This window comes from Papaver somniferum, chromosome 4 (assembly GCF_003573695.1).
Source record: "Papaver somniferum cultivar HN1 chromosome 4, ASM357369v1, whole genome shotgun sequence".
Taxonomy (NCBI): domain Eukaryota; kingdom Viridiplantae; phylum Streptophyta; class Magnoliopsida; order Ranunculales; family Papaveraceae; genus Papaver; species Papaver somniferum.
In genome coordinates, this window is record NC_039361.1 from 161,742,548 (window position 1) to 161,763,945 (window position 21,398).

A 21,398-nucleotide genomic window follows, 5' to 3' on the forward strand; every position below is an offset into this window, starting at 1 on the left:
CCCTTGGCATAGAAAACCTAAACATAAAGGAAAAGTTTTAACAAGGAATCCGAATAGCAGTGAAACTCCAGATATCAGTGTTCGCAACCCATTCTACTGAAGATACCAAGTAAGGTTCATTGAGATGCCCAGTTCCCGAGATCGACATGGATTCAGTAGCTCATAGTAAACAACACTTCCCACTGTTAATCAACTCCACTTCTCTTTCTATATTTTTGGCGTCACTACAAGTGTCATCATGCTGGTGTTGACTTTCACAACGACCGCGCATGTTGGCTTTGACTTAATATAGGGGGTTAAAAGGTCCATAACATTTTCATTCAGGTACGTTATTTGCTAATGATGAAAGCTAGGTTAGATACGTGTATGATTCGTACGCGTAAGACTTAGATAAATTGTTAGCTACGTTATTTCCGACTCTTTTTTTTATGGTTTTATCTCGATCTCTATTTCTGATGTTATTGAGTTTCGGAAGTCGTCTGCTGCTATATACCGTATATAACAATAATTAGAATTCCTAATCATCTAGCTTTTCCTTGATCGAAAAGAACTCTCTATATGTATATATATATATATATATAAGGGTGTCGGGGCACATTGATATATTCCACACAACTGGAATTGAACATGACGGCCCAGAAGGTGAGATTTAATGTTGGAGGTAGAATCATTGAAACGACTGCAACAACTCTAGCAACTGCACGCCGAGATTCAATGTTTGGAGCTATGTTTGACGATGAATGGAAGCTTCAACCAAGAGGAGATGAATTAGTTAAACCAGAAGAAAAAGAATACTTCATTGATCGTGACCCAGATTGTTTTTCTGTTCTTCTCAATCTTTTAAGGACGGGTAAGCTTCATGTGCCTTCTAACATACCTGAAAAATTACTCTATATGGAGGCTAATTATTATGGCCTTCTTGATCATGTTAGAACTGCAAAGTGGGGTGATTTTGATAGCAACAGGTTAAGATTAGCGAGTACGGTCAGTGGTCAAGCTCCTGGTAATTGTACTGCGATCAGAGCAAGTCCCGACGGAGGTTGTGCTGTTGCTCATGGTGGCATCGTTCGTGTATATGACTGGATGCTCGAAGAACATCCACCGCTAAATCTTGAATATCAAAGTGTTAATGATATTGGGTGGATGGATTCAGATAAAATAGTGATGAGTGTTCGCCAAAACTCGACCAGGCATCCGGGAATGGGTGTTTTCAGTTCTTTAACGGGGGAACTGAGGCACAGGTTTCAGTTGGGCGACGGAAAAGATCAGGTCAAAGGCTTTGCTGCGGGAGCTTTATGTTTTAACTCTGATAGTAACAAGGTACTTGCTAGTTGTAGAGAAACAAGTAATGAAGGAATCTGGGAGTGGCATCAAGTAACCGGAAAACTAACTGAAACAAGTAATCAAGGAATCGGGGTGTGGGATCAAGTAACCGGAAAACAATTCTCCCCTTTTTGTCAGTAAAATTGGCAAAGGTACGAAAACGGGATTCTAATGAAATTTCCGTAAATGACATTTCATGACCAAAAGAAAGCACATACCATCTTATTTATATGCAATCACATAGCCGAAGCTAAATGCATTCATCAAGGAGTTTATAAAGATACAAGATAACCCCTATAATATTCCAAAGCCGCACTTCCCACAAAGATTTGGAAATTAAGCACAGGTTCAATTAAGAACTCTCCCCCATAAAATGTCATTCCCGAAAGAAAAACAAGAACGAACTTAATTTCAAAGAAAAGAAGGATTTCTTTGGACATAACAAATCACATACGAGTATGAATTTGAATCCAAACAATAATACTCAATTAAATTAACCACGAGAAAACCAATGATTAACTTAATCGGAAATTCTCAACATAAGTGAACTTATGGAGAGTCAAAAATACTCAATTAAATTAATCATAAGAGAACCCATAATTAATCTAATCGGAATACATAACCAAATTAACCACAAAAAGTAATCAATTTAATTGTTCATGGTCGACATAAGATAACTTACGGAGCAACAACTAAATAACCAACCGAGGATGATTAATTTAGTTGAACATGCTCGACATAAAGTACCTCATGGAGCAACAACTAAGCTTATCATAAGCGAATGAGTAAATCAGTCGATAGTGCTCAATATAAGACACTTTATGGAACAACACAATATATTCACAAAAATTGTAGATCGGAGGTCGACCGAATACTGTGGAATAATCAAGGATTCATTCTATTTTCCATCACCATTTGCACAATGACATATAATAGACATAATCCTTGAAAACAAAAGATTTAACCTATCTTCCATCAAAAATTGACACAATAGGCTTAACTTTTGTATTGTCAAAATTCCATTCCTTCTTTTATCAATACATGCATATCGACATATAAATAACTTAACTTTTGACAACGTATGGGACAATCACAGTTCACGGACGCAAACATACATATCCGATAACAAATTGCAATATATTAAACCACAAATATTAAGAAAAGGAGTGGGTACCCAAATATACCTCAATCTAAAAATTTTCCTACCTATAAGTCTTTTCTCCGAAAGTGATTGTCTATGGACTGAGTTGAGACAATACAACTAATCGTTTCGCACTTCGTGTGATCGTCTATGGATACGAGATCGAGACAATACAACAATAAAATATGTTTACTTGATACAAAGGTTTGGACTTAACCAAACACAGTAGGATTGCTTATCAAGTAAATAGGAATTAACGTTTGTGTAATTTACTTTAATTACAATAAAACAATTATAATGCGGAAAATAAAAGTAAATGACACAGCAAGATTTTCTGTCCACAAAAAAGTTTATGAACTTACTTCCTTAGAACACATGTAAACATTGTTCCCTAGGTGAAATCCTCTCCTCATACCCATACATAATCACAATAGCATTCAAATGATTATGGCAATGTCTTATCTACAAAGCTTAATGGTTAAGTAATAAACCTCGTATTGTATTCCTTAATACTATGTCTATCTAGAGTTCAAATATGCTTCGCAATTATGTTTTCAATACGCATGACTTGAAAGATATGTTAGGGAATGAAACAGTTCAAGTCAAATATCACTAACCTCAAGTGGAAAGATGATTGTTGTCGTTGTAGCTCCTTGCTTCTTCGCATCTTCAAGACTTCGCAATACTTGTAATGTCTCATATCCTAATAATTTCAAGCTAACCTATACAAAGTTGACTCTAATACATAATCAAACGACTCTTAACATGAGTTTTGTTTCACTAAAATATGACAACCAAACTTGACATACCTAGGCTTGGTGGGTTCAACCGAGCAATGCTCTAACAATATCCCTCTTTGTCAATTTTAGTGACAAAACTCTTACATCATGAGGATAAACAAATTACAAGAATTCATTACACATACGCTTGATTCCCGAATTCAACAGCACAGTAAACTGCATACATTCAATCCTCAAAAATGTCGTTGTTGACATTATAATAACAAAGATAATAGTCCCCCTAAGGAAGATAGGTATATATTCAATCCGCACGTATTTTTATACCACTAATATGATATGTTACTCCCCCTTAGTATGTGCTTTCACTCTTTGATTTAGATAAACGTTCAAGCACCAATGTTATTTTTCCTAGTGATACCAATCAATATAAAATCAATGCCAATATCACATGTTTACTCCACATATTTCTCCCCATTTTTGTCACAAAAATGATAAAGAAACGAAAAAATAAAGGACAACACGAAAAGAATCTTACAAATCTCAGAATAGACTTGCAAACCTGTAGAGTTAGGCACGAGGGTTCCACACATGATGTTCTGATAACCAATATCAAAACCGAAACTACAAGTAGTCTTATTTTGATATGTTACCAAGGAAACAATTGTCAGAAACAATTTTTCCAATTTAGTTTAGCAAACCAAAAACAACTAAGCACATTAGTCCTTTTGCTAAACCAATTGTTCAAAAACAACCGCTTAATTCGATAAGACCAAAATAAAGATAAACTCCATTTTTCTCATCAGGTTCTAATTATCCATAAACTTAGACCTTTTAATTTTAAATAAGACAAGTACTAGGTTAGTTAACTATTATTTCTTGTTTAGGCATTCGATTAGACTTGAATAACCGAAACCTCACTTCGATAAGTCTAACTAAGATCAGAATTAACTTAGTTTTTCTTATCCGGAATCGAATTGGACTAAACAACTCATCCCGTACACAAATTATTTCGTTAAGCCACAAAAAATTCATAGAAACCAAAATAACCGGAAGCAATTGAAACAACATAGACATTAAAAGCACCGCAATTGCACCATAATTTTATAATCCTAAACAATTGATACCATACAAAATCAAGATAACAATAGTTTTTCTTAACCGGAACCAATTCAATCACACACACACATCAATTGTACCGAAATTTTGTAAGCCTAAACAATTGACACCACACAATAAAGCAAGATAGAAATAGTTTTTCTTAATCGGAACCAATTGAATCACACATCTACACACACATCATGGAATAAACATCAATTAATCCGAAATTTTGTTAAGCAAAAACAACAAATATATATAATATAAACTCAGGCTTTTCTTAAACAGGAAAAAAATAACTAACAAGATTGCTACCTCAAATTTCGCATCCACTTATCCAATATGATAGCATCTTCGTCCAGGGAGAAATGATATCGAAATATCACCACGTTGTCATTCTTATGCATAAACAAAAGAATAACAACGCACCTCAACCTTTACCAGAGAAAGGTTGAAAACCGATTTTAACAATTGCAAGAAAAAGTTGAAAACTGTCGAAACACATATGCTTTTATGCTAAACCAAAACCTATTTAACATATTGTGACTTTTTCACATATTGTTTCTATCAGAACCCCTCATGATCCTTTGGTAAAGCCTACCTACTTGGGCTAGAACTTAATCCTTCTAAATCAAAAAGTCACCCAAACCATAAGGGTTCACAATATATGAGATCGAAAATTAAGGTATTAAAACCGAAATCAAACATCCCATAAACATACATAGCAATAAGGTAAAAGCAATTAAGCACAGGCTATGTAAACCAAAAACTATCACAAGAAAATTTCCCAAAAAAATAATTTTATTCATAATAGACCAATAGAATCAATGAAAGAAATAAAAAATTGATGTCTATTTTTTCTTGCAACCTAGTCCTTCATGTCAGAACTGAATGAAGGCGGATTACTACTTTTCAGCTTTTGAATTTCTTCAAGTAGAAATCCTTGTTGCTTAACCAAAATCTCTTGTGTTTTTCCACACAATGCTTATATCCAACAATGGTTATATAATCTAAACTCTCATTTCAACCATTGAAACATTCTTAGAGGACGTTATTATATAGTTGTTATTCACAAACCATTTTTCGTCAGAGCAATTTTCAAAGTGATTAAAACATAACATGACTTTCGTCACTAGGTAAAGATGAACTTGGCTAAAGCGAAAGCTTACACGTATTTCGAGAAATAGATAGGCGAGATAAACTCGGCTCGAAATAGCAAATGTGTATAATCAAAGTCTATATAGCAAAACAACTTTTGTCTTAAAGATAGGAGATATAGTAGATAGACTTTTGGGTGATAGATAAGTTCAAGTCTCCACATACCTTTTAGTCGATGAAGTTCCACCAGTTTCTTGAGTAGTTCTTCGTCTTGTATGACGATTTCCATGGAGTTCTTGAGCTCAACTACACTTTCTATCCTAGTCCGAGACTTTACTATAGTAGACTAGAAATCAAGACTTATAGTTTTGATCACTAACATTGACAAACATGCTTGAGATAGCAACGCATGCGAGTTCGACCGAGCAATGCTCTAACAAAAAGTTTAGATTCTCGATTTGTTGATTTCCTGTCCAGAAGAAACCCCATATACTCCAATCGCAATTCAATTAATTTCATCGTTAAAGCCTCCAAATCATCCGTGATCAATCCAAGGAAAAAACGTCTCTGATACCACTTGTAGTGATCTACACCACACATGAATAATCAGGCTTAATTCTGCAGGATCTACACTGTAGAGATTAGAGATAAAACCTCATAAAGGCAGAAGAACAAAACCAAAAGACAATTTCTATTTCAATAATCTATAACTGGGAAGACAGACTAACTTATTAGGGCAGTATCGATAGTTGACTACTAACTACATCCAGAGTGCCCTTATAAAATGGGTGCCCAACAAGACATGGGACATGACAATCTCCTTGCTTCATATAATTTTGTTTCACTCCATTGTGCTAATATGTTTTTCATTTCATCAATAAAAATAGAGAAAGGTACTCTTTTGTTTTTTTGTCATGAAGAGTGGTAAACCAAGAAACTTTTATTTTAGTAAACCAGGATTATTGCTAGCGCCACTTGTGCTAGCAATATGTTGCCTCTTATCTTCTCCAGCGACAACTATTTGTTTGGATTATTGGCCGGGTCTAAATAGTTTTTCATCTACATGCATGTAGCATTGTAAATTAGCATTACTAATGGATGGAACTACTGAAATAAGCGCCTTTGCTACTTTGTAAACATTTCCTCGTTCACGTCTAGCTATTTCTAGATAAATTTTCTTCATATACGTAAATCGTGAGAGTACTGTACGTATTTCTTTCTACAACTTATATAAGTTCTTCGTCATAACATCCTCAACATCCTTGGATGATTAACATTCAGCTCAAGAGAGTCAAAATGGTACGTGGTAGGCTGACAGGTCCCTTCATTTCTCTTATTTGCTGTGCGTGATGAGCATTTGGTGTGGAACGGCCTCTACAACAATTATTTTTTCAGCTCTCTGTGCGTTCCACATGTTTTAATTTATTTAAACTGGAAATGTTATTTGTTCCCGCAATGATGGCTATGGCGCTCTTCAGTTATATATTACTTACAAAACCCTTTCCCTTGGCATAGAAAACCTAAACATAAAGGAAAAGTTTTAACAAGGAATCCGAATAGCAGTGAAACTCCAGATATCAGTGTTCGCAACCCATTCTACTGAAGATACCAAGTAAGGTTCATTGAGATGCCCAGTTCCCGAGATCGACATGGATTCAGTAGCTCATAGTAAACAACACTTCCCACTGTTAATCAACTCCACTTCTCTTTCTATATTTTTGGCGTCACTACAAGTGTCATCATGCTGGTGTTGACTTTCACAACGACCGCGCATGTTGGCTTTGACTTAATATAGGGGGTTAAAAGGTCCATAACATTTTCATTCAGGTACGTTATTTGCTAATGATGAAAGCTAGGTTAGATACGTGTATGATTCGTACGCGTAAGACTTAGATAAGTTGTTAGCTACGTTATTTCCGACTCTTTTTTTTTTATGGTTTTATCTCGATCTCTATTTCTGATGTTATTGAGTTTCGGAAGTCGTCTGCTGCTATATACCGTATATAACAATAATTAGAATTCCTAATCATCTAGCTTTTCCTTGATCGAAAAGAACTCTCTATATGTATATATATATATATATATAAGGGTGTCGGGGCACATTGATATATTCCACACAACTGGAATTGAACATGACGGCCCAGAAGGTGAGATTTAATGTTGGAGGTAGAATCATTGAAACGACTGCAACAACTCTAGCAACTGCACGCCGAGATTCAATGTTTGGAGCTATGTTTGACGATGAATGGAAGCTTCAACCAAGAGGAGATGAATTAGTTAAACCAGAAGAAAAAGAATACTTCATTGATCGTGACCCAGATTGTTTTTCTGTTCTTCTCAATCTTTTAAGGACGGGTAAGCTTCATGTGCCTTCTAACATACCTGAAAAATTACTCTATATGGAGGCTAATTATTATGGCCTTCTTGATCATGTTAGAACTGCAAAGTGGGGTGATTTTGATAGCAACAGGTTAAGATTAGCGAGTACGGTCAGTGGTCAAGCTCCTGGTAATTGTACTGCGATCAGAGCAAGTCCCGACGGAGGTTGTGCTGTTGCTCATGGTGGCATCGTTCGTGTATATGACTGGATGCTCGAAGAACATCCACCGCTAAATCTTGAATATCAAAGTGTTAATGATATTGGGTGGATGGATTCAGATAAAATAGTGATGAGTGTTCGCCAAAACTCGACCAGGCATCCGGGAATGGGTGTTTTCAGTTCTTTAACGGGGGAACTGAGGCACAGGTTTCAGTTGGGCGACGGAAAAGATCAGGTCAAAGGCTTTGCTGCGGGAGCTTTATGTTTTAACTCTGATAGTAACAAGGTACTTGCTAGTTGTAGAGAAACAAGTAATGAAGGAATCTTGGAGTGGCATCAAGTAACCGGAAAACTAACTGAAACAAGTAATCAAGGAATCGGGGTGTGGGATCAAGTAACCGGAAAACAAACCGACTTTTTTGATTTTTGCCTTGGTGGTGATGCTGGAAAGATACAATGGTTGAACGGAAGTAATTGTTTATTTGTCGGCGGTTATATCGATGATAAATACTACATTAATGTTTTGGATTTTAGAGATAAAAGTGTGGTTTGGTCGTGGCCTAATGGTACTAAAGCTTGTGTTACTGCGTCTCGTATTTGGGATGCAAGTCCAATGGACGAGAGTAAATTTTGTGTGGTTGGTGGTGATGATGGAACTTTGGGAGTTTTAGATTTGAGAAGTACCAAAGGCGGAGTTAGATGGAACCCATATAGGGACGTCGAATGTCGCTATCGTCCTAAGTTAACATGTCATGCGGGGCAGGTCTTTTGTTCCATCGATGATGAGATATCTGTATATTATCATGGTCTTGATCAATGGGTTTTAACATCTACTCTTGGAAGAAGTCAAGGTGGTCCAATTCAGGACTTCTCGATAGGTGGTGATCGCCTATTTGCTCTTCACATTGACGAGAATGTGTTCGATGTGTGGGAGACTCCATCTGCCCCAATTATTTGATCAATATATATAGTGCAACAAAGTCGGGTTGTTTCTCTGGTAACGTTACAAAAATCGGTTTCTTCAGCTGATTGATCCTAAACCAGCTTTGTGAAGTAATTTGGATTTTTTTTTTTGTTGTTGATTTCTAGTAGGGTTTGTTACCGAGAAATTAATGAATTCTTTTTAATGGTTCGACCGAATATGAGTGTGTCATAAAGTTGTTCTAGCAACGTTCATAAGTCATAACATCCGACCAATAATAGAATTTTACCTCAAACACATATATTCTGATGATGATTATGTTGGATTGAACTATAACCTTTCTCTCCACACGAACAAAGTTGAAAGTACCCGCACAAAAACACTTCAATGCTTCAGTTAGCTTTAGGTTTTTCGCGAGAGATGTGTGTAGACAAGATTACGTACTCGTTAGGGTTCTGAAACTTGTATTTATGTGCCTCCCAATGACACAAAAAATGAACGTGATTGTTTTAACAATAAAATCCAAACTACTTGGATGGTATGGAGTTACTACTTGTTTACTTTTTCTGGTCGTAATATTTGAGTCCTTGTTTTGTTTTTGTGTATTATAAGTATTTTGGGATATTACCAGAAGATAAGTTTCTTATATATAGATTCTTAGATTCCTAAGAGCATCAAGTGGAACGGACTAAAACTAAAAATTGGAGTATATTTGGTCTGAAAGCTCGACCAAAACTATATTTGGTCGAGCGGATGTTAAAAATGCGTTTGGTTGCAGGCGCATATTAAAAGTTCGTTTGGAGTGGGACGTAGATATAAACTTCGCCCCAAGCATAAACGCAGATATAAAGTTTGTTCGATTGGGCCAAAGTATAATGTTCGCCCGATGGGGCGCAAGTATAAAGCTCATTTGTTGTCAGACCAACTTATAAACATGGTTTGTCCATGGATTTTAAACAGACCAACTTATAAACATGGTTTGTCCATGGATTTTAAACAGACCAACTTATAAAGCTCGCATGTAATCTTCGCCTGTGAGTGAGGCACATTTTATATGATTGTTTCATTTCAAGCGCAGATTATACGTACACTTGAGTGTAATTTGGTCGTGCCCGCTGTGTTTAACACCGACTATAAACTAAAAAATACCAAATTTTTAAGTTTTTTCTCTTTGGTTTTGCTCGCACTATTTTGGATGCTCTAAATTAATATTTTCTGAAAACTACCTAAGTATCCGAATTTAATGGGTCTGAATGTCCAACGGATTTGTAAGGTTGTATCCGTACCCTACTTATAATCTGTTGGACTTAAAAATTCCCATCCACTTCACACCCTTTAGTGAATGGTGTACGGTTGGTCCTCAATTTTCTCTCTCCTAAATTTTTTCCCTCTTTGGCAAAAAGTTTAAGGTTTTCAATTTTTTTTCACTTTTTCTTTCATTTGCTCAATCATCCTCGGGTGATTTGAGATGGGGGATGATACTGATCCTCCCCAAGCGCGAGTTTTCACGTATGCTGAAAATATTTTAGGTAAAAAACATATTCCAACAACTTATGTGGATTTGAATACACTACCAAACTCTACTTTGAGAGAAGGAAAACCGACAGTTGTGCTTCCAGTTTCTTTTTACGAAGAGGGTTGTGATATTTGGAGATTCAGTCTTATAGACCGTTTAAGGGAGTCAATTTTCAGGATGTGAAGAATAGCTTTGAGCAACAATGGCAGCAAGGTCAGGGCCAAGTTCAATTCATTCCTATGAATAGAGGTTTTTTTATTATCAAGCTGCAAGCTAAGGAAGATAGGGATACGATACTTAATGTTGAGGCTTGGATGTTTGATCAACAAAAGCTTAGCCTAATGGAATGTTTTCCCGGTTTTAATGCGGATAGACACAATACTTCTCATGCTACAGTATGGGTTAAGTTCCCTGGATTGCCTGTTGAATTTTGGATTGAGAAAACGTTGTTGGCGTTTGGTAAATCACTTGGAACTCCAATTGTTGTTGATAAGCGTACATTAGATCATGAGTATGGGTATTACGCTTCAGTTCTCATTGATATTAATTTCGATGAACTTGATACTAATGACATTCATATCGTTGTTGGGGGTAAGGAATTCTGGCAGCCTATTGAGATTCAAAAACGACCTAAATTCTGCACTAAGTGCAAGATTATTGGCCATGTTGATTCTGAATTTAGGAAAAAACACAAGAACTCTTTGGGTAACGTGCCACAACAGGCTTCTGCGTCGCTACAACAGGGTAACAACTTGGCTATATCACAGGATACGCGTAGTAATAATGTTGCTGGGGCTGGGAATGAATGGCATGATGCCAGACGTAGGAAAGGAAAGACAGCTCCGGTCATGCCAGTAGTGCCTGAGATTGTAAACGGGTTACCTAATGGAAGCTAAGTTTCCTTGGATAATGGCCAGCGTGACAGGTTGATTAATAATTCATCTTATTAAACAAGTTAGTACTCTACTATTGAGCTTATTCTGAAGAATGAGTTCATTTAATTTCTAGATTTGATATATACCTTTTAAGTATGCAATGTATGTTGGAAATTTAATTAGAATTGGTAAAGCTTGTTTGGACATCTTCCCTGACACCATCTAAAGAGTATAATATGTATGGCAGCAGCTTTAAGTGAGAATGCTAGTCCAGAAAAGTCTACTACTTGAGACAAAATCCAACAACTTCAAGCAATTTTATGATGCATACATGGTTGGCATGATTTTGTATGTAAAGATGTATATGTAATCTTCTTTATTCATATGGTTCAGCAAGATGTAGTGGAATGGTTAGCATGTAAAGATATATGTAATCTGCTTTATTCATATGGTTCAGCAAGATGTAGTGGAATAATATGTGATCACCTTTTTTCTCTTCACATTGAGGAGAATGTGTTCGATGTGTGGGAGACTCCATCTGCCCCAATTATTTGATCAATATATATAGTGCAACAAAGTCGGGTTGTTTCTCTGGTAACGTTACAAAAATCAGTTTCTTCAGCGGATTGACCCTAAACAGCTTTGTGAAGTAATTTGGATTTTTTTTTTGTTGTTGATTTATAGTAGGGTTTGTTACCGAGAAATTAATGAATTATTTTTAATGGTTCGACCTTATATGGGTGTGTCATAAAGTTGTTCTAGCAACATTCATGCATGCACACAAGAGTGGGCTCATAAGTCATAACATCCGACCAGTAATAGAATTTTACCTCAAACACATATATTCTGATGATGATTATGTTGGATTGGACAATAACCTTTCTCTCCACACGAACAAAGTTGAGAGTACCCGCACAAAAACACTTCAATGCTTCAAGTTAGCTTTAGGTTTTTCGCGAGAGATTTGTGCAGACAAGATTACGTAGTCGTTAGGGTTCTGAAACTTGTATTTATGTGCCTCCCAATGACACAAAAAATGAACGTGATTGTTATAACAATAAAATCCAAACTACTTGGCTGGTAGGGAGTTACTACTTGTTTACTTTTTCTGGTCGTAATATTTGAGTCCTTGTTTTGTTTTTGTGTATTATAAGTATTTTGGGATATTACAAGAAGATAAGTTTCTTATATATAGATCCTTAGATTTCTAAGAGCATCTATAATGGACGACAAAAACTACACTTTTGGTCGAGAAATCAATTATAGTGGAACCAACTAAAACTAAAAACTGGAGTATATTTGGTCTGAAAACTTGACCAAAACTATATTTGGTCGAGCGGAGGTTAAAAATGCGTTTGATTGCAGGCGCATATTAAAAGTTCGCTTGGAGAGGGACGTAGGTATAAACTTCGCCCCAAGCATAGACACAGATATAAAGTTTGTTCGACTGGGCCAAAGTATAATGTTCGCCCGATGGGGCGCAAGTATAAAGCTCGTATGTTGTCAGACCAACTTATAAACATGGTTTGTCCATGGATTTTAAACAGACTAACTTATAAACATGGTTTGTCCATGGATTTTAAATAGACCAACTTATAAAGCTCACTGTTTTCGACATCACAGACAACCTGATTAGAAGATCGAGAATAAGAACTAGAATTTAGGTCGTTGGCTTGATTTGTACTTGTAAATCTTCTTCCTTACTTTCATTGTTTCCATAACCCTAACTTCTTTGTCTAACTGTAATTCATAGGGTGGTTGATTAGTTAATGCAGTGAATCTCCTGGTTGATTTTTGCTTCATCTCTTTGAGTGTAATGATCATCTCTATTAACAAAAGTGAAAAAACGGGGGTATAACAACCTCACCCAATATTTCGATTACAATTTGTATGGACAAACTCCAATATACTTTCAAGAGAATGAACTAGACTCAATCTTAATAAAGTATATCAAAGAGTTCTAATATCTCTATTTCACAATGTAATCAGCAAATCGAACAGATAGAAATCCGTGAGCCTAACTATTATGTGAAATAACTTGAACGGTACCAAGGACCAATGTTCAAGTGTCAATCAATGTAAATCAGCAACCAAAGGTTGGATATCTAATTGATTGGTCTTCACGCACAACCTATGATATTTCAATTATATAAAAAAATATAACGCGGAATAGAAATAACACAGACACCGAAATTTTGTTAACGAGGAAACCGTAAATGCAGAAAAACCCTAGGACCTAGTCCAGATTGAACACATAATGATCGGAAAACCATATGTATTTTTAGTGTGAACTACATATTAATTCTCCCCTTTTTGTCAGTAAAATTGGCAAAGGTACGAAAACGGGATTCTAATGAAATTTCCGTAAATGACATTTCATGACCAAAAGAAAGCACATATCATCTTATTTATATGCAATCACATAGCCGAAGCTAAATGCATTCATCAAGGAGTTTATAAAGTTACAAGATAACCCCTATAATATTCCAAAGCCGCACTTCCCACAAAGATTTGGAAATTAAGCACAGGTTCAATTAAGAACTCTCCCCCATAAAATGTCATTCCCGAAAGAAAAACAAGAACGAACTTAATTTCAAAGAAAAGAAGGATTTCTTTGGACATAACAAATCACATACGAGTATGAATTTGAATCCAAACAATAATACTCAATTAAATTAACCACGAGAAAACCAATGATTAACTTAATCGGAAATTCTCAACATAAGTGAACTTATGGAGAGTCAAAAATACTCAATTAAATTAATCATAAGAGAACCCATAATTAATCTAATCGGAATACATAATCAAATTAACCACAAAAAGTAATCAATTTAATTGTTCATGGTCGACATAAGATAACTTACGGAGCAACAACTAAATAACCAACCGAGGATGATTAATTTAGTTGAACATGCTCGACATAAAGTACCTCATGGAGCAACAACTAAGCTTATCATAAGCGAATGAGTAAATCAGTCGATAGTGCTCAATATAAGACACTTTATGGAACAACACAATATATTCACAAAAATTGTAGATCGGAGGTCGACCGAATACTGTGGAATAATCAAGGATTCATTCTATTTTCCATCACCATTTGCACAATGACATATAATAGACATAATCCTTGAAAACAAAAGATTTAACCTATCTTCCATCAAAAATTGACACAATAGGCTTAACTTTTGTATTGTCAAAATTCCATTCCTTCTTTTATCAATACATGCATATCGACATATAAATAACTTAACTTTTGACAACGTATGGGACAATCACAGTTCACGGACGCAAACATACATATCCGATAACAAATTGCAATATATTAAACCACAAATATTAAGAAAAGGAGTGGGTACCCAAATATACCTCAATCTAAAAATTTTCCTACCTATAAGTCTTTTCTCCGAAAGTGATTGTCTATGGACTGAGTTGAGACAATACAACTAATCGTTTCGCACTTCGTGTGATCGTCTATGGATACGAGATCGAGACAATACAACAATAAAATATGTTTACTTGATACAAAGGTTTGGACTTAACCAAACACAGTAGGATTGCTTATCAAGTAAATAGGAATTAACGTTTGTGTAATTTACTTTAATTACAATAAAACAATTATAATGCGGAAAATAAAAGTAAATGACACAGCAAGATTTTCTGTCCACAAAAAAGTTTATGAACTTACTTCCTTAGAACACATGTAAACATTGTTCCCTAGGTGAAATCCTCTCCTCATACCCATACATAATCACAATAGCATTCAAATGATTATGGCAATGTCTTATCTACAAAGCTTAATGGTTAAGTAATAAACCTCGTATTGTATTCCTTAATACTATGTCTATCTAGAGTTCAAATATGCTTCGCAATTATGTTTTCAATACGCATGACTTGAAAGATATGTTAGGGAATGAAACAGTTCAAGTCAAATATCACTAACCTCAAGTGGAAAGATGATTGTTGTCGTTGTAGCTCCTTGCTTCTTCGCATCTTCAAGACTTCGCAATACTTGTAATGTCTCATATCCTAATAATTTCAAGCTAACCTATACAAAGTTGACTCTAATACATAATCAAACGACTCTTAACATGAGTTTTGTTTCACTAAAATATGACAACCAAACTTGACATACCTAGGCTTGGTGGGTTCAACCGAGCAATGCTCTAACAATATCCCTCTTTGTCAATTTTAGTGACAAAACTCTTACATCATGAGGATAAACAAATTACAAGAATTCATTACACATACGCTTGATTCCCGAATTCAACAGCACAGTAAACTGCATACATTCAATCCTCAAAAATGTCGTTGTTGACATTATAATAACAAAGATAATAGTCCCCCTAAGGAAGATAGGTATATATTCAATCCGCACGTATTTTTATACCACTAATATGATATGTTACTCCCCCTTAGTATGTGCTTTCCCTCTTTGATTTAGATAAACGTTCAAGCACCAATGTTATTTTTCCTAGTGATACCAATCAATATAAAATCAATGCCAATATCACATGTTTACTCCACATATTTCTCCCCATTTTTGTCACAAAAATGATAAAGAAACGAAAAAATAAAGGACAACACGAAAAGAATCTTACAAATCTCAGAATAGACTTGCAAACCTGTAGAGTTAGGCACGAGGGTTCCACACATGATGTTCTGATAACCAATATCAAAACCGAAACTACAAGTAGTCTTATTTTGATATGTTACCAAGGAAACAATTGTCAGAAACAATTTTTCCAATTTAGTTTAGCAAACCAAAAACAACTAAGCACATTAGTCCTTTTGCTAAACCAATTGTTCAAAAACAACCGCTTAATTCGATAAGACCAAAATAAAGATAAACTCCATTTTTCTCATCAGGTTCTAATTATCCATAAACTTAGACCTTTTAATTTTAAATAAGACAAGTACTAGGTTAGTTAACTATTATTTCTTGTTTAGGCATTCGATTAGACTTGAATAACCGAAACCTCACTTCGATAAGTCTAACTAAGATCAGAATTAACTTAGTTTTTCTTATCCGGAATCGAATTGGACTAAACAACTCATCTCGTACACAAATTATTTCGTTAAGCCACAAAAAATTCATAGAAACCAAAATAACTGGAAGCAATTGAAACAACATAGACATTAAAAGCACCGCAATTGCACCATAATTTTATAATCCTAAACAATTGATACCATACAAAATCAAGATAACAATAGTTTTTCTTAACCGGAACCAATTCAATCACACACACACATCAATTGTACCGAAATTTTGTAAGCCTAAACAATTGACACCACACAATAAAGCAAGATAGAAATAGTTTTTCTTAATCGGAACCAATTGAATCACACATCTACACACACATCATGGAATAAACATCAATTAATCCGAAATTTTGTTAAGCAAAAACAACAAATATATATAATATAAACTCAGGCTTTTCTTAAACAGGAAAAAAATAACTAACAAGATTGCTACCTCAAATTTCGCATCCACTTATCCAATATGATAGCATCTTCGTCCAGGGAGAAATGATATCGAAATATCACCACGTTGTCATTCTTATGCATAAACAAAAGAATAACAACGCACCTCAACCTTTACCAGAGAAAGGTTGAAAACCGATTTTAACAATTGCAAGAAAAAGTTGAAAACTGTCGAAACACATATGCTTTTATGCTAAACCAAAACCTATTTAACATATTGTGACTTTTTCACATATTGTTTCTATCAGAACCCCTCATGATCCTTTGGTAAAGCCTACCTACTTGGGCTAGAACTTAATCCTTCTAAATCAAAAAGTCACCCAAACCATAAGGGTTCACAATATATGAGATCGAAAATTAAGGTATTAAAACCGAAATCAAACATCCCATAAACATACATAGCAATAAGGTAAAAGCAATTAAGCACAGGCTATGTAAACCAAAAACTATCACAAGAAAATTTCCCAAAAAAATAATTTTATTCATAATAGACCAATAGAATCAATGAAAGAAATAAAAAATTGATGTCTATTTTTTCTTGCAACCTAGTCCTTCATGTCAGAACTGAATGAAGGCGGATTACTACTTTTCAGCTTTTGAATTTCTTCAAGTAGAAATCCTTGTTGCTTAACCAAAATCTCTTGTGTTTTTCCACACAATGCTTATATCCAACAATGGTTATATAATCTAAACTCTCATTTCAACCATTGAAACATTCTTAGAGGACGTTATTATATAGTTGTTATTCACAAACCATTTTTCGTCAGAGCAATTTTCAAAGTGATTAAAACATAACATGACTTTCGTCACTAGGTAAAGATGAACTTGGCTAAAGCGAAAGCTTACACGTATTTCGAGAAATAGATAGGCGAGATAAACTCGGCTCGAAATAGCAAATGTGTATAATCAAAGTCTATATAGCAAAACAACTTTTGTCTTAAAGATAGGAGATATAGTAGATAGACTTTTGGGTGATAGATAAGTTCAAGTCTCCACATACCTTTTAGTCGATGAAGTTCCACCAGTTTCTTGAGTAGTTCTTCGTCTTGTATGACGATTTCCATGGAGTTCTTGAGCTCAACTACACTTTCTATCCTAGTCCGAGACTTTACTATAGTAGACTAGAAATCAAGACTTATAGTTTTGATCACTAACATTGACAAACATGCTTGAGATAGCAACGCATGCGAGTTCGACCGAGCAATGCTCTAACAAAAAGTTTAGATTCTCGATTTGTTGATTTCCTGTCCAGAAGAAACCCCATATACTCCAATCGCAATTCAATTAATTTCATCGTTAAAGCCTCCAAATCATCCGTGATCAATCCAAGGAAAAAACGTCTCTGATACCACTTGTAGTGATCTACACCACACATGAATAATCAGGCTTAATTCTGCAGGATCTACACTGTAGAGATTAGAGATAAAACCTCATAAAGGCAGAAGAACAAAACCAAAAGACAATTTCTATTTCAATAATCTATAACTGGGAAGACAGACTAACTTATTAGGGCAGTATCGATAGTTGACTACTAACTACATCCAGAGTGCCCTTATAAAATGGGTGCCCAACAAGACATGGGACATGACAATCTCCTTGCTTCATATAATTTTGTTTCACTCCATTGTGCTAATATGTTTTTCATTTCATCAATAAAAATAGAGAAAGGTACTCTTTTGTTTTTTTGTCATGAAGAGTGGTAAACCAAGAAACTTTTATTTTAGTAAACCAGGATTATTGCTAGCGCCACTTGTGCTAGCAATATGTTGCCTCTTATCTTCTCCAGCGACAACTATTTGTTTGGATTATTGGCCGGGTCTAAATAGTTTTTCATCTACATGCATGTAGCATTGTAAATTAGCATTACTAATGGATGGAACTACTGAAATAAGCGCCTTTGCTACTTTGTAAACATTTCCTCGTTCACGTCTAGCTATTTCTAGATAAATTTTCTTCATATACGTAAATCGTGAGAGTACTGTACGTATTTCTTTCTACAACTTATATAAGTTCTTCGTCATAACATCCTCAACATCCTTGGATGATTAACATTCAGCTCAAGAGAGTCAAAATGGTACGTGGTAGGCTGACAGGTCCCTTCATTTCTCTTATTTGCTGTGCGTGATGAGCATTTGGTGTGGAACGGCCTCTACAACAATTATTTTTTCAGCTCTCTGTGCGTTCCACATGTTTTAATTTATTTAAACTGGAAATGTTATTTGTTCCCGCAATGATGGCTATGGCGCTCTTCAGTTATATATTACTTACAAAACCCTTTCCCTTGGCATAGAAAACCTAAACATAAAGGAAAAGTTTTAACAAGGAATCCGAATAGCAGTGAAACTCCAGATATCAGTGTTCGCAACCCATTCTACTGAAGATACCAAGTAAGGTTCATTGAGATGCCCAGTTCCCGAGATCGACATGGATTCAGTAGCTCATAGTAAACAACACTTCCCACTGTTAATCAACTCCACTTCTCTTTCTATATTTTTGGCGTCACTACAAGTGTCATCATGCTGGTGTTGACTTTCACAACGACCGCGCATGTTGGCTTTGACTTAATATAGGGGGTTAAAAGGTCCATAACATTTTCATTCAGGTACGTTATTTGCTAATGATGAAAGCTAGGTTAGATACGTGTATGATTCGTACGCGTAAGACTTAGATAAGTTGTTAGCTACGTTATTTCCGACTCTTTTTTTTTTATGGTTTTATCTCGATCTCTATTTCTGATGTTATTGAGTTTCGGAAGTCGTCTGCATGCTATATACCGTATATAACAATAATTAGAATTCCTAATCATCTAGCTTTTCCTTGATCGAAAAGAACTCTCTATATGTATATATATATATAAGGGTGTCGGGGCACATTGATATATTCCACACAACTGGAATTGAACATGACGGCCCAGAAGGTGAGATTTAATGTTGGAGGTAGAATCATTGAAACGACTGCAACAACTCTAGCAACTGCACGCCGAGATTCAATGTTTGGAGCTATGTTTGACGATGAATGGAAGCTTCAACCAAGAGGAGATGAATTAGTTAAACCAGAAGAAAAAGAATACTTCATTGATCGTGACCCAGATTGTTTTTCTGTTCTTCTCAATCTTTTAAGGACGGGTAAGCTTCATGTGCCTTCTAACATACCTGAAAAATTACTCTATATGGAGGCTAATTATTATGGCCTTCTTGATCATGTTAGAACTGCAAAGTGGGGTGATTTTGATAGCAACAGGTTAAGATTAGCGAGTACGGTCAGTGGTCAAGCTCCTGGTAATTGTACTGCGATCAGAGCAAGTCCCGACGGAGGTTGTGCTGTTGCTCATGGTGGCATCGTTCGTGTATATGACTGGATGCTCGAAGAACATCCACCGCTAAATCTTGAATATCAAAGTGTTAATGATATTGGGTGGATGGATTCAGATAAAATAGTGATGAGTGTTCGCCAAAACTCGACCAGGCATCCGGGAATGGGTGTTTTCAGTTCTTTAACGGGGGAACTGAGGCACAGGTTTCAGTTGGGCGACGGAAAAGATCAGGTCAAAGGCTTTGCTGCGGGAGCTTTATGTTTTAACTCTGATAGTAACAAGGTACTTGCTAGTTGTAGAGAAACAAGTAATGAAGGAATCTGGGAGTGGCATCAAGTAACCGGAAAACTAACTGAAACAAGTAATCAAGGAATCGGGGTGTGGGATCAAGTAACCGGAAAACAAACCGACTTTTTTGATTTTTGCCTTGGTGGTGATGCTGGAAAGATACAATGGTTGAACGGAAGTAATTGTTTATTTGTCGGCGGTTATATCGATGATAAATACTACATTAATGTTTTGGATTTTAGAGATAAAAGTGTGGTTTGGTCGTGGCCTAATGGTACTAAAGCTTGTGTTACTGCGTCTCGTATTTGGGATGCAAGTCCAATGGACGAGAGTAAATTTGTGTGGTTGGTGGTGATGATGGAACTTTGGGAGTTTTAGATTTGAGAAGTACCAAAGGCGGAGTTAGATGGAACCCATATAGGGACGTCGAATGTCGCTATCGTCCTAAGTTAACATGTCATGCGGGGCAGGTCTTTGTTCCATCGATGATGAGATATCTGTATATTATCATGGTCTTGATCAATGGGTTTTAACATCTACTCTTGGAAGAAGTCAAGGTGGTCCAATTCAGGACTTCTCGATAGGTGGTGATCGCCTTTTTGCTCTTCACATTGACGAGAATGTGTTCGATGTGTGGGAGACTCCATCTGCCCCAATTATTTGATCAATATATATAGTGCAACAAAGTCGGGTTGTTTCTCTGGTAACGTTACAAAAATCGGTTTCTTCAGCTGATTGATCCTAAACCAGCTTTGTGAAGTAATTTGGATCTTTTTTTTTGTTGTTGATTTCTAGTAGGGTTTGTTACCGAGAAATTAATGAATTCTTTTTATGGTTCGACCGAATATGGGTGTGTCATAAAGTTGTTCTAGCAACGTTCATAAGTCATAACATCCGACCAAAATAGAATTTTACCTCAAACACAATATATTTCTGATGATTATGTTGGATTGAACTATAACCTTTCTCTCCACACGAACAAGTTGAAAGAAAGTACCCGCACAAAAACACTTCAATGCTTCAGTTAGCTTTAGGTTTTTCGCGAGAGATGTGTGTAGACAAGATTA

At 35.7% G+C, this 21,398-nt stretch overlaps 2 protein-coding genes and 1 pseudogene across 2 annotated transcripts; all 3 read left to right on the top strand.

The window, feature by feature from the left end:
- The first annotated feature begins 627 nt into the window (after window positions 1–627).
- Window positions 628–1,464, top strand: LOC113273383 (BTB/POZ domain-containing protein At2g24240-like). The gene has a single exon (XM_026523116.1). The coding sequence runs from the start codon at window positions 628–630 to the stop codon at window positions 1,462–1,464; it is 837 nt and encodes a 278-aa protein (XP_026378901.1).
- A 5,991-nt stretch (window positions 1,465–7,455) lies between these two features.
- Window positions 7,456–9,067, top strand: LOC113274441 (BTB/POZ domain-containing protein At2g24240-like). The gene has a single exon (XM_026523830.1). It carries the CDS (start codon window positions 7,530–7,532, stop codon window positions 8,892–8,894), a length of 1,365 nt encoding a protein of 454 aa, XP_026379615.1. The 5' UTR covers window positions 7,456–7,529; the 3' UTR covers window positions 8,895–9,067.
- A 10,497-nt stretch (window positions 9,068–19,564) lies between these two features.
- Window positions 19,565–21,070, top strand: LOC113274442 (annotated as a pseudogene).
- Window positions 21,071–21,398: the final 328 nt, after the last annotated feature.